General features: G+C 38.4%; 1 protein-coding gene across 9 annotated transcripts in view; it reads right to left on the bottom strand.

Moving 5' to 3' along the window:
- The window catches only part of MYBPC1 (myosin binding protein C1), a 109,564-nt gene that overhangs the window by 60,716 nt on the left and 33,920 nt on the right, over positions 1-14,928 (bottom strand). For 5 of the 9 annotated variants that reach the window (XM_007503313.3, XM_056798760.1, XM_007503316.3 and 2 more), the window contains exons 3-8: positions 14,554-14,595; positions 9,421-9,459; positions 8,834-8,869; positions 7,075-7,185; positions 4,224-4,372; positions 3,020-3,137 (exon numbers count right to left, since the gene is read on the bottom strand). In XM_007503313.3, the coding sequence (XP_007503375.1) occupies positions 3,020-3,137; positions 4,224-4,372; positions 7,075-7,185; positions 8,834-8,869; positions 9,421-9,459; positions 14,554-14,595 (495 nt within the window). The remainder of the gene's footprint in view (positions 1-3,019; positions 3,138-4,223; positions 4,373-7,074; positions 7,186-8,833; positions 8,870-9,420; positions 9,460-14,553; positions 14,596-14,928) is intronic. The other 4 variants (XM_056798763.1, XM_056798764.1, XM_007503318.3 and 1 more) reach the window with 1 other exon arrangement.

Below are 14,928 nucleotides of genomic sequence, written 5' to 3'. Positions count from 1 at the left end.
CTCCTACTTCATCTATAAAAAAAGGGGGGAGGGGCTTGGATTAACTGAGGTTCTACCCTGGTCCAACCTCCCATACACTGAGAAAATCCATTCCATATCATTCCAGATAAAGAAGTCAAACTTCTTGAACGCCAGTGATAAGAAGCTCCCTCTCTTGTGAAGCAGCTTTTGTCATTGTTGGGGAACTTAGACTGATAAGAAGATCTTTCTTTTGATGAATCTGAATCTTCCTCCTTGAATGTGGAAGTGAAATGAGTATTGACTTCCCCTTGCCACTGACACTAATTAGCTCATTTAGATAAATCAGTTCATCTCTCTGGGCCTCCCTTTCCTCATCTGTAAAATGGATGGATTAATACTACCTGGGACAGTGTCATTTTAAGGACTAGATAAGAATGTATGGGTAAATACTTTGAGTCCTAAAGCATACTTCAAGGTAAAGAATTATTGAAACTTCTAGTCCTTCGGTATAAAATGAAGACTGACCCAAAATATATGGAAGATTGTGCTACACTTTAGGGTTCTAGGAAGGATGGTAGGGAGGATAGATCACTGATCTTTGGGTCAGAATACTTGAATCCCAAGTCTGGGTTCTTCACGTCAGAGCTTTGGAACAACAGGCAAATCTCTCTGGGCTGCAAAATAGAAAAGGCTGGACTGGATAACCTCTAGAATCATTGCTAACTCTAAAAATCTATGGTTGGCTTATCCTCTCTGTGAAGATGGGATTAACTCTCCCCTGTTCATTTTTAGATTGAATCACCAGAAGCCTATACTTATCCTTAAGTGGGGGAGGTCTGTGATACCTCTTACATCTCTCAGTTGAAATAGATCCAGTTTCTTGAACCATCCCTTATAATTACAGCTTATTTTTGTTAAGGTTTACAAAGCACTTCCCTCAACATTCCTGTGAGTTGCACCTAGTCTAGAAAGCCATTCCCCATTCCCCACCCCATCTCCTTCAAATTGTCTTTCATCTTCTCTGTATATATCGTGGAGGTGTCTGGTTATATGAATGTTGTACCCGTCTCTCATGAGAACATGAGCTTCTGACTATGTGTTTACCTTTCTTTGTATCTCTAGTCCTTGGCACACAGTAGGGACTTAATATATGCTTGTTTGTTGACTTGACTCCCCATTTTGTAGATTGGGTAGCCAAGACTGTAATGTAAAGTGATTTTGGAATTTGAATTCCGATCTCCTGATTCCAACTTCAGAATCCCTTCCATTATCTCACACTGTCTTTATTCCTTGTGAGACATAGAGTCCAGAACCTTCACCATTCTGGTCATGCTCTTCTGGACATAGTGTAATTTATAAGATCAGTCTTGAGTTATGTGTGGTCCTCGTACTATGCTCTGATTAGTAGGGGTTGCTGTGGGACAATTCCCTCCCATGTTCTGGATTTTAAACAGCTACTGCTGCAGCTTAAATTCAACATAATTCTTTTGGTAGGGTGAAAGAGATATATTATACATCATATTACTGGTTAACAATTAAGTTTGGCAGTTAATGGGCGCCTTTTCACACAAATTCCCACTGAGTAAGGTCTCACATCTTCTTTCATATATATGTATACACACACATAATTTTTTTAATGGTGTGCAATTTAAAATAAATAATATTTATTTTTCTTAACCCCTATCCCACTTCTACTGAAGCCCTACTTGATAGGGGCAGCTGGGTGGCTCAGTGGATTGAGAACCAGTCTAGAGATGGGAGGTCCTAGGTTCAAATCTGACCTCAGACCCTTCCTAGCTGTGTGACCCTGGGCAAGTCACTTGACCCCCATTTCCTAGCCCTTACTGCTCTTCTGCCTTAGAATCAATATGGTGGAAAGAAAGTGGAAAGTAAAAAAATAAATCAAATACTAAATAAGCTCCTCGGTGGGTCTTATGGGAGGGGAAGTAATTTGGGTTCTCAGAGGCTAAACCAGCTGATTTAAAAGTTCTGTCAATCCCCACTAAACCTGAAAGGCTTTTGTTATGGATTCAGGTGTAGACTTTAAGTTTGGTCAGTCAAGGATTCGCTCAGCAAAAGTTCGGCAAGGGTTAATCACCAGAAGGCTGGATACCAGAGGATGATTTTTTTTTTGCTATAGTATCTTATAAATATATAAACTCTGAATTAAAGGAGGGAGTAATTCCATTAATAAGAGCTCACATCTGTGAAATAGCAGTATTATACTCTCCCCTACTAATTTCACTTCAAAATCTGAATAAAACCTAGGAGTAATACTGGCCTAAGGTAAGTAATTCTCCCTTCCCGGTGTCATGAAGGGTACTTTGGGTCTCCTTCCAGTCTTGAGCTTGAATAGTTCATCCCAAAAATGTTGAAGGAGAGGAATCAGACACAGTGTGATCCATCTTCTTGGTAAAAGGAACCACAATATTACTAAATTTGATGCCCTTTGGCTGGTCCTTAGAGAAATAGGAAGAGTCATTTCTCAAAGCAAAGTTAGAACTAGAATTTTTTATACCTTGAGCAAGCAATAAGAAAGTCATATTTATATATAATACATAATAATACAATAAGAAGTCAACATTTAAAGACAAATTCAGTTGTCGGAAGTCAGGCAGAAACTCTGTAATAGTGTTCTGATGGGCAAAGATTCTAGGGCACAAAGGACAGGGGGAGGTAGGGAGGAGCTCATTTAAGGTAGAGCAACTAGGAGGAAAAAGCCACTGATTCCTTTCCTATTTTGACTAATTGCTTTAGCAAGCTAGGGGCTCAGCTCAGTTTCTTTTTAGCTGAAGGAATTCCAGAGCTGCCTACATCCTCTGAATTTCAGCACTTAGCAGAGAAGTACTCTAGTACTACTCACCCTAGTTATCTCAGTCATTAAACCATAGGGAATGCTGCTTATCAATGCATTTGCAGACTAGCCCATAATATTCAGGCTTTGTTAAATCCACTGCAGTCAGAAGCATAAAGTGAGGTTTAATAAAGGGATTCCTTTTGTAGCTAGCTAATATCTTGCGAATAGCCAGAAAGCCCACAATAACCCCAAGGACCTTACCGTGTACTTCGAGGTCAAAGGAGCAGCTGTCGAACTTGTCCTTGTAGGACACTTCACATCTGTAGTTGCCAGCATAGTTCTCCTTGGCTTTGATAATCTGCATCTCAAATGTATACATCTGAAAAGAGAGGGAGTGGCACAAATCATACCTGTGTCTTGTGAGTACAAAGTTAGAATCTCATCGGTCTCTTTGACACCTAAATACAAGTGCATGGCTGTCCTCATGGTTAGTCATTGGGACAGTGGAAAGGACCTTGGCTCTAGAGCCAGAGGAAGTGAGTTCAAATCCCCCTTATGATTCAGGCCATCTGTGTGACCTTGGCAAGTCCCCAGGGCTCAGTTCCTTCAAAATTGTCCTGGATCATTGTATTGCCGAGAGTAGCGAAATCGATCACAGTTGAGCATCCCACAATATTGCTTACTGTGTATAGTGTTTTCCTAGTTCTGCTTACTTCTGAAAGACTGATGACAAAGAAAGCTCTCCACCTCCAGAGAAAGAACTGTTGGAGTTAGAATGCCGATCAAAGCATACAATTTTTTGCTTTAGTTTATTTGGGTGTTTATTTGGGGATTTTGGTTTTATATGATTATCCTTTTACAAAAATGAGCAATATGGAAATATGTTTTGCATGATAATATGTGTATAACCAGATCAAATTGCTTACCAGCTCTGAGAAGGGGGAAGGGAGGGAGGGAGACAATTTGGGTCATATATCAGAAAACTTATGTGGAAACTTATTATTACATATAATTGGTACAACAAAATATCTTTACAAAAAAAGAAAAAGAACATGTTTTAGCTTTCAGAACAATACAAGGTATGTCATGGCAGAAAGCAATGGAGTTACATCTTTCATTAGGAAGATGCTGAGCACATAGTCCTAGCTCTGCTGTCAGCAGGAGGAAGAAGCCCAGGGCAAGCACTGAGTTATCTTTCTCCTTTAGGAGACACAAAGAGAAATATATAAGAAATCCAGGTTCTGGATTAGATTCAGCTGAGAACGGGAGAAACCTCTAAGTGACTTCTAGGGAGGCCGATATGCCACCATCACTGCTGGTCCTGGTGCTGATGCTGGACGTGACTCCTCTCTACCATATTTCATCTTGGGGCAAAAGCCCAGTCACCTGGATCTAGTTATAGTTCTGGGAAAAGCTATCTCAGCAGGCAAAGATGAGGAAATACACTCAGAGATCAGGATCATACCCTAGTTTGTCTTTCAAAGGTTTCCTTCAGCTGAAGATGTTTCCCAGCTTTGCTAGCCAAGTCCATCCATTTTCCTTTGAACCATTTAACAGTGGGTTTTCGAAGAAGATCCTTAGCTTCAACTTTGGCTATAAAAGTAATATTTTCACCTAAAAAATACACACAATTCCAACTTTGGTTAATATACACATATGTATATAGTTTATTATCAACTAGAAACACTTATTTCATTACCACATATGCAGGATAGCCCAAAACTTGAAAGTTAATGAAAATGCTCGATTCCCCTCTAGATGTTTTAGAAAATAATGATAATGGTAGGTAGCATTTATATAGTGCTTTAAGATGTGCAAAGTACTTTCTAAATATTATAAAATTTTATCTTCTCAAAAATCTTGTGAGGTAGGGTGCTGTTGTTATCCCCATTTCCCAGATGATGAAAGAGAGGAATACAGAGGTTAAGTGAGTTTTCCAGGAGCACACAACTAGTAAGTATTTGAAACTGGATTTGTACTCAGGTCTTCCTTCCTCTAGGTCCAGCATTCTATCCACTGTGCCACTTAGCTGCCTTAGAACTACAAATAAAATACTCAATTCTAAAAGCCAAGGTCTTTTCTAGTAAAATAGATGTTTAGATATGGAAGCTGAAAAATACCACCATATATACTAATTAAGTGACCACAGACTATCTACATGACTGGACAAGGTACTGGGACCCAATCGCTGAAATCCCAGACTCGCTGCTCTTCTTATTTGGAGATGTTCTCCAGGAATCTGGATTCACTGAGTGTTTCAAATAACATTCAAAGAGTGCACACTTTTCAGAAATAGCCTAAAATTAATTGAAAAAGTAGATTTTGAATTCTGATGCAAACCTTTATTTTCATGTTTTATATTCACCAATTGCAAAGACTGGGCTTTGCCACCCTGTTCAATAGGATAGGGATGAGGGCCATGCCTATGACTTACTGGCATAAGCACTCTGGTATGAGATCAGTTCTTCTATCCATTCAGGTATCCATTCAATTCTCTAATCTTAGAGAATTGCCTAGAACACTAAGATTTAAGGAATCTGTCCAGGGTACCACAGTCAGAGGTAGAACTTGAACACAAAGGCCGGTTCATTACAGCATGTTGTCTCTATAGAATTCTCTACAGCATTTATTCTACCTTAAAAAATTTCAAACTCTTTACATATTTTAGAAATATAATTAACATTTTTTAAAAACTCACAAATATTCTCCAGTAATGCTAGATATTCATGAATCTTGGAACATAGCCACTTTAAAAAAAACCAAAAAACTTTACCTTCAGTCTAAGTATCAGATGGAAGACCAGTAAGGTCTAGGCAATGGAGCTTAAGTGACTTGCCCAGGGTCACACAGCTAGGAAGTGACTGAGGTCAATTTTGAATCCAGGTCCTCCTGTCTCCAGGTCTGGCCTGAAGATCCATTGAGCCACCTAGATGCCCCCAACACAACCACTTTTAAAGAAGTAAAGTTGTCAATGATCCAGTGGGCAAAGGAGAAAGGCAAGTGGGCTCAAGTCAATTTTAGTGAAGCCAGGGATGATCCTTGTTCAAAAAGTGATGAAAGGGGGCATCTAGGTGGATCATTAGATAGAAAGCAAGGCTTGGAGTAAAAAAGATCTGGGTTTAAGTCTGGCCTCAGATACTTCCTAGTTGTGACCCTGGGCAAGCCACTTAACCCCCATTGACTAGTCCTTAATGCTCTTCTTCCTTGGAATCAATACTTTGTATTGACTCAAAGACAGAAGGTCAAAGTTTTAAAAAAATAATCCATGAATGGAAACCATTAGCACTACCTGGAGGCAGGATGACCTAAGTCCAAATCTTACCTTGGAATCTTACTGGTTGAGCAACCCTGGGCAAGTCACTTAACCCTATTTGTCTAGCCCTTACCATTCTTCTACCTTGGAACTGTTACTTAGTGCTGATTCTAAGACAGAAGATAAAGGTTTTTAAAAAATAGAAGTGGTGGAAGGGAGGTTATTGAGGAAGAATATAATATGAAAGAGAGGGGAAGGGTCCCATAGTAAGACAGGGAGAGTAGATGGGCATCTGCAATGCTACACCACTCTCCATGAAATGTAAAAAGGCACTACAAAGCAAGGGAGACCTCCAGTACAATAGTGGGTAGATTCTCTTTGGAATATCTGGGGGAGAACATGGATAAGAAGCACCCAAGATAAAATTGTGTAGATGGGCTTTGTTCTGTCCAGATGGAGAGAATATCCACATCAGTGAGATCACAGATCATCCACTGATATACTGATAGAACTGATAGTCTATCTGCCTGATGCCTATCAGATCCTTCAGAGTACAGATCTGTAGGCATATGGTCACCAGACCTGATCAGGACGTGGAAGATCATAGGGCTGCTGTCTAGCTTTTAGTTTTCTACATTATTAAGATAACTAGCCAGCTACACAGACAGATAGGCACATGCATACATACGGAGATACATAAATACACACAAGAAATTATAGGTATGTAGGCAGATAGAATAATAGGTAAAGAGAACGAGAGGTAAAGAGTAAAGTGACAAAATTCTAGATAGATGAAATGATATGTAGATAGAAGAAATGATAGGGTAGAGGTATGGATATAGATAGATAGAGAGAGAGAGAGAGAGAGGGATGGGCAGACAGACAAGAAGATAGATAGACAGAGAGAGACACAGAGACATAACTACAAAGATATGGTAGATAAAAAGATAAATAGCTAGATATAAAGATGGGACAGACATTAAGGACTTATACTGGGGATACAAATACAAGCAAAGAAGAAAGCCCCTGTCCTCAAGAACAGCACTTAATTCTAGACACTCACCGACTTTCACTGTTCCATTCTGTGGCTTCTCCACAAAAAGGGCACTTTGGGAAGTGTTAGAATTCTGCTTGTCTTGTTCTTCTCCAACTGGGGATTCCCCAAGAGACCATTCTGAGAAGCAAAAAGCAAACAGATCACTTTCAAAGTAAGCTATCCCCAGAAAGACTTACCTGTTCTCAGTGTTTGGCTTAACTCAGGAACCTACCTTCTTTTAATACAATAGTTTAGCTTCCTCAATTTTACAGGGTAATGGGTTTTAGTAGAATGAGATCTTACACTTCCTGTGGAATAGCTTCCCATGAGGGAGGAAAAGAGACATCAGAATGAGAACATTTCTAGACAGAGGGGAATTCTGCAAACAAATGCCAGAAATTTGCCAGCCTTATTTTCATCACTGTTGTTCTAAACCAGCTTAATCTTCCTTCTTGATTCACACAATAGTAGCAAATAAATGAAATTAAGGCTCCTGGATCATTTTCCCTGGGTGACTGAATGGCTATGGGCATTCCCAAGTGACTTCTCTAAAGTTAGATGGAACCAGCAAAGCCCATCAATTCTTGAGGGAGTGGGGTTGGGTGGGGAAGAAGGATTAAGGAGATTAGGTGAGTATTCCCAGTGACTGCTCTTTGCTTGGTGGGTACATGAGGAAGGCTGGCAGATCCTGATGGTCATCTTTTGGATGAACACATGAATTTGGGTCTCATGAAAGAGCTACAAGTAAGGAGTTCTGGCTTTCTGGATCAAAAAAAAATATTTACAATGCCTCTTCATAAAGAGAGAGAAGTTTATGAGAGTATTGACTCTTTCCCCTCCCTCCTTCCTTTCCTCCATCCTTCATTCCTTCTTTCCTTCCATGCTTCCTTGCTTCTTTCAGAGCTTTTAATGAAAAAGAAATATTACAATCTGATCTTACATTATGTTCTGTTTATGAACTCTATAAAATCTATAAGCCAGAAGGCATTTTTAAGTGCTTCCTATATTCCAGACATTGTGTTATGTGACAGGGATACAAAGAAAGACAAAAATAGTTTGTGCCCCTAGAGAGCTTGTAATTTAATGAAGGAGACAGCATGGAAACAACTATGAACAATAGGGGACATAATATTATATATATTCCATTATACATAATGTAATATTGTATACATTATATTGCAGTTATTCTCAATTGGAAGACATTAGCATCAAATGGGAGCTAGTAAAAGCTTCTTGTAGAAGGTGAGATTTCAACTGACACTTGAGGAAGGCTGATCACTCTATGGTGAAATCCTCATATGACTTTTGATCTTCACAGGTTTGGATAAATATTATGGAAGAAGAATGTTTGACAGAAGAGAAGCTCCCTGAGGACAGGAAGTGTCTTTCTCTTCTATTTTTATCCCTGAGACTTTACAGCAGTGCTTTATACATAGCAAATATTTAATAAATACTTTTCCATTCATTACTTCATTTTGTTTTTTAATCCATCGTGCTGGTACCTGGCTAATGCTTGTGCAGTTGACTTGAAAGAAAAACAAAAGTTTAAAACTTGTCTAGCCTTTGAATATTAACCTTTCCCCACACTGATAAAACTACCACCAATTTCCTGACAAAGTGATGTTCTTATAAATAAAATGCAGTAGAAGATTATGATGGAGGATAAAACTGAAACAAAACCAGTGTTAAAAGCAGAATCACAGAATCAACACCTTTAAGGAAAGAGATCATTAGTGTCTTTAGGAGCCAGAAATGGAATGTCTTGTTTATTCAGGAATGGGCTCACCTGAATCTTTCCTTGCCAGTGCCCGGGCATTGATATCTGAAAGGAAAGAATGACTTGGATGACATCCTGTTAAAAGAATTTGAGATGACTTCACACCCTCTTAGTCCTCCCAAAAGCTGTCTCTTCTGCTGATGGAGAGAATATTAAAGTTGACTTATGTGATAAATCACCAGGAACATTGTAAATATAAATATATGTGTTTATATATACATATATATATATGAATTTCCAACCCATCTATATGTGTATGAGTAAAAATGTATGCACAGACTTGCATAAATATCTAGAAAGAGAGAGATAGGATAGAGGGAGAGATGGGGTAGCTAGATCGATGGACTGGAAATTCAAGCATTGCTATTTCTGAAATTAATATTCATTATATATAATTCATTAAGCAAAGTCTCCTTTTCAATGCTGTTAAATGACAGTTCAAGCCAATGTGTTTCTTCAGGTTCCTGAGGAACCATCCCAGGTGAAATCCCAAGGTGTTTGTGGCTCAGAGTTCCACCCAGAAACTGATTTACACTTCCTTTTTTATCTAGATAATTAACAATAAACTTAAATTTAAAAATTGGAACCATCCTAACCTGCTGGCAGAGCACTGGGTGGAGAGACATCACCTTCACCTGGAAAAAGAAATAGGAAGATAATAATCAAGGAGAAAAAAGTTTTGTCCATATTAACCTTCTGTGGGAGATGGGGGAATGGGGTTGAGGTGATGGAGGGAGAAGAATGATGAGGATGACAGAGATGACATGAGAAAATGACACCTGCAGGAAAAAAAGAGGAAGGAACCACTTGGAGAGAGAACTTCAAATGGAAGGATGAATCTTGGGACCCTCAATAAGTGAAATGGTGAATCAGTGGAATAAATTTGAAAAGAGCAGGCAACAAACCAACTCAATTGAATCAAAGATTTAGGATGGCTCCTCTGTGGGAAAGCATTTTGCATAGCTGAGAAAAGAGGTGATATGAAAATCCCAAACACAGTGAAATCTGAGCCAATGAGTATGTCAGAATCACAGATTTGGGGCTGGAAGGATCCTTAGCGATCATCTAATGCAATGCCTCTCTTTACATAGCAACGAGCCATAGATAGATCTGGACCATAGGGTACAACATAATCTTTTTGTAGAAGACAAAGTGAAGGCCTAGAGAGGTAAGTATGACAAGTAAATATAACCCCAAACTGAAGGTCCAGTGTATATTCAACAGTAAAATGTGAAATGAAATTTCCACAAGCTATTAAGGTCCTTGAAATGTATCTTACATTTCAAATGACTGGCAGTTCCTTAATAATAAACCATATCTCCTGGAACTTTACTATTATGTTATTCATGATGGAGGAAACTCAGTATGAGTTCTTGCCCAAAATCTCCCAAGGATGTAAATTACCAAAATAGCCAAAGGATCTTATTCTCGATTGCTTCCTACTCCATAATGGCACAGTCGTCTGATCCTTGATTACATTATTATCTGGATTGTGTGTTGCTATAAAAATGAAACTAGAATTTTAACATTCATCATAAATCCAGCAACGAACTTCCACTGATATTGGGCAAGGAAAATGAAAAGCTAACTGAAAAGACCATGTCATTCTTCATTTTTGTCTGTTTGGTTGTTTTTTGGAGGGTGCTAAATAAACATAGTTAAAAAATTCTCTCTCAGCTTCTTGGGTCAATTCCTTACTAGAAGGGAAAGATAGTCTTCACATGCTTTCACAAAGTCATGAGACATATCTAAAAAATAATGAAGACAATTTTGATGGATCAAATCATAGTGGATGACTGTCTTCTAAGTTTGGTAAAAGTTGGGCACTAACAACAACATTCCTGAAATGAACAATTTGGAAAGATGTAAATTCAGTTTAGTGACTGATCAATTATTATTCCACAGAACTAATCATGAAAGATGCTACCCACTTTCTGACTGAGACTGCCTGTGCAGAGTGGGGCACATTTTTACAGTGGACAATGGAAGAATTTGTTCTGCTTGAATATGCCTGTTTTTGCAAGAATTTTTTTTTAAAGGGGATGATAGAGGGAAAAAATGATTGATAAAAAAAATTAAGAAGTTGGGCACAACCTTCCTCTTTGTGTGATGAGAGGTACATAGTCATGACACATTGTAATTATTTTTGGACTTCTTCAATGTATTATTGATCAGTTTGGCTGATCTTTTTTCCTCTCTAAAAATACTATTTGTCATATGAGAAGAGGAGGGACTTTTGGATAACGATGATGGTGAAAGAAGCAGAAAATGTCAATAAAAACTTAGAAAAAATAGTACAATTTTAAAAGTTGGGTATTATGAAAAGAAGCATTCTTGGGGATGAGAGTGTGGACATTGGGAAAAGAGGAAGAATAAAATCGAAGTTTGAGAATACAGGTATCTGTGTCTTAGAAGAAACATCATTCCCCCAAATGAGTCAGAATGCTTCCCAGGGAAAAATACTTAATTCAGAGATGCCTATTCTTTTTTTTTTTTTAAACCCTCACCTTCCATCTTGGAGTCAATATTGTGTATTGGCTCCAAGGCAGAAGAGTGGTAAGGGCTAGGCAATGGGGGTCAAGTGACTTGCCCAGGGTCACACAGCTGGGAAGTGTCTGAGGCCAAATTTGAACCTAGGACCTCCCATCTCTAGGCCTGACTCTCAATCCACTGAGCCACCCAGCTGCCCCCTCAGAGATGCCTATTCTAATAAAAATTTAAAATTTCAGAGAGTACTAAAGAAAACAGTTTCAGGAAAAGAAACTCAGCATATCTATGAGGCATAACATTTACCACCTCCTCCAGAAACAACCCCTGAAATTGTTTTGCTATAGATAATTTGGTAATGACATTCGTGCTCAAACTTTAGTCTTGAAAAATTGGTTCGGCTGAGTCAAGGTCTATGGACCTACAAGTTTCTTGGCTGTGGCTGAAAATACTTAGGTTCACTTTCCTATGGAAATACTATTCCTAAAGTCCATGTTAGTCTTTCAAGGCAGGGAGGAAGTGCTTCTTTTTTTACTTTATTGCTACAGTCTCCAGCACATTGCCTGGTATATAGTAGGCATTCATGAATGTGTATTTAATTGAATGGAATGATAAGAAGCGACTCTAAGTAATAAATAAGAGCAAGACCTTCACATAAAGGTATCTGAAGGATGAGATGGAGTCTGAAGGTCAAAACATCAGAAGATCAGAGATATAGGACTAGACTGGACCTACTCAGTTATGTAGTAGTCCAATTCCCTAATTTTGCAGAGTGTGAAAATGAGTCCTGCAGAGGTTAAGTGACCTGGTCAGGGTCACATAAGCTGGTAAGTGGCAGAGCCAGGATTCAGGATGGTTTGAATGCAAATGCTATTACCATGTTCCAAATCAATTTATTGTATTAGCGACATCAAAAGCTCTTGTTATCAGTCAAAAAGCACCAGGATTCTCTTAGTGAAATCACTTCTACACTTGAATAAAAATGACTTCCAGTAAAAAATAAAATATTGAACTCAACTGGTCATTAACTGTTGAACTTTTAGAATAAAAAAGGCTGAAGGCAATGAAAATAGAAAGAAATACAATCAGCCAAAATTTCGTGAGGCTGTCACGATCTGTACCTAATGGGGATTTGCTTGTGGTCCCACAACCTTTCAATTCTAAGGCCATCTTCTATCCCCTACTAATGCTGTATTTCAGAGACTGAGCTCATTTACCCAAAAGAGACAAAACAAACAAAATAATATGGTGGTGATAAATCCAGATGAGAGTAACAAACACTTAAAATGTTACTTATGCACATGATTACCAGTGTTTCAGGATCTTTGAGTAGCTAGTTTTTAACATTCCATCTGCTAAAAAGGAATAAGGTAATTAAAATATGTAGATGAAACATGCAGACATTTTAGTTGATAGTTGATTAACTGGATGGAAGCTAAAATAAAAAACCATAGGTAGGTTTTCAGTCTGCTAGTCAAAAGCATCAGGATGTTACTTCATTTGTAAAGAAAACTGAGAGAAAAAAAAAGAAAAAAAAACCCAAGATGAACATATTAAAACAGACACACACACACACACACACAATCCCCTTGGGAGTAAATTTGTTAGAACTTCTGAAGGTTCATTTCCATCTCTGCAAAACAGATTCATGATAAAAAGAAACCTGTGAACCCCAAATTTTCTAAAATTTCAGATGCCTATAGAAATGGAGAAAAGTAGATCTGGAACAAATCCATCGAGTACTGTTAATAAGAAAGTTCCAGTCAAATGCCTGAAAAAGGAACAAAGATGTTCTCATGCCTGTTAGTACAATATTCCTGGAGGATTTACATGAGGTCACGCCTCTTCATTCTGTGGACTGGTTGCTATTTGTACTCCTAGAGAGAGTGGCCACATCAGTGGGATCACGGGCCCACTGAAGCTTGGAAGCACAGGAGTATCTGTAATAGGAATATGAAGCAGCAACCAGTACAGTCAGGCTCATCTGGAGTTATATAAAATTGATGAGATTTTCTTTTTACAAGTGTTCTAGAACTGAAATGTCTAATTAAGTATCCACCTTCAAAGCAGCCACCTTGAGCCCAAACATAGGATGTTCAAGTCTCAAAACCTTTTTAGAATGCTTCCCATTGGACTATCCCTAAGACTGGAGCAGAAAAAAACTCAAGCTCCTGAAATCAGACCTTACTTTTAATCAAGAATGGTGTTGCCTCACTTGGTTATCCACCTCATTCACTGAACTTGATTTCAAATGCCTTTTTTATTTTTTGGAAGAATTGAATCTATCCTGAAAGGATGGAGATTTGCCACTCCTGAGGTGACCAAAAGGAAGATGTGACACTGTTTCTTGATGGTACTTTCAGAAGAGAAGTCCAAGAATTGTTTGAACAATGATGACACTTAGTAGACTCATTTTAGAGCCTTCCAAGGGAAAGATTTCGAATGGAGAAATAGTACTTTGTTCATATACATTTTGATATGTGGATTTTTTAAAAAATCAATTGCTTTATCTTCTAGCTATTTCTTCTATCTCAACTCTACCAAACTTGGTTGGAAGGTTATGTAGGTTCATTGATGGGGGCAGTTACACTTTCTTTCAGAATGCTGAGGAACAGAGTGGGCTGGGAGGGGAATCATAGAATGGTAGTAAATGGCTGAAAGCATGAGGCCAGAACAATGGCAGACAGCTGTCTCTTCCCAGGATTTGGTTGGTTTCCAGACACTTAGCAAATCTGGCAGAGCTGTCATCAATACTTTTCTTTAATGTGCTACAGAAACCAGATGAAAGAGACATCAAAGGTGATAAAAACAAATTATTCCCCAAACCCCCAAAACCCCATCAAAGCTACCCCAGCACTAATCTGAATAAAGCAGGGGAAAAACACTTAAGTTAAGCTTCTAACATTTAAAATGACTTGTATGTAAAGAGAGTTCCATCATGCATTAAGTGGTCAGGTAGAGGGCTAAGTGGCATGCTAAGATTTTAGCAATTACCATGAGCAAATGAGTTCGATAGTTTCAAGTGAGTACTCCTCATATGCCAAATTTGAGGTCAATGGGAATAAGTATCTGGAATGCCCTCTTATATGCCTTCTTATGGTTTGTTTGTTTGTTTGTTTGTTTTTACCCTAAGGGATCCTCACCTTTCTATTTGCCATTCATTTGTTACCAGATAAAATTTTAACTGACTCTTTCTCCACCTAACTTTGGGGAGAACAATCCTTCCCTTCCTCCCAACTTACCTTTAGGGGGTCCAGATCCGCCCTCCTTCTCTTTACTTGGTTCTGTATAGAAAGTACAAAGAAATGTTTGAAAGGATCATAAAATGAAAGGAAAATGTTTTGTAATTCTAGAGGGAGTAAAAAAAAAAAGGAGGGGGGGACCTAGTGACCATCATTATCATCATCATCATCATCATCATCATCATCATCATCTTCCTAGCTAGCATTTACATAGCACCTACTATGTGTCAGGCATTGAACTAAGCACTTTAGGAATAATATCTTATTGAATGCTGGTATTATCCCTATTTTACAGTTGAAGACCTGAGGCAAACAGAGATTAAGGGATGTAATCAAGACGCAGCATTGTCCCTTTTTGTATCCCCAGCATTTAGC

This window comes from Monodelphis domestica, chromosome 5 (assembly GCF_027887165.1).
Source record: "Monodelphis domestica isolate mMonDom1 chromosome 5, mMonDom1.pri, whole genome shotgun sequence".
Taxonomy (NCBI): Eukaryota; Metazoa; Chordata; class Mammalia; order Didelphimorphia; family Didelphidae; genus Monodelphis; species Monodelphis domestica.
Note: the sequence above shows the minus strand (reverse complement) of the source record. Positions and strands in the feature narration are given on the sequence as shown.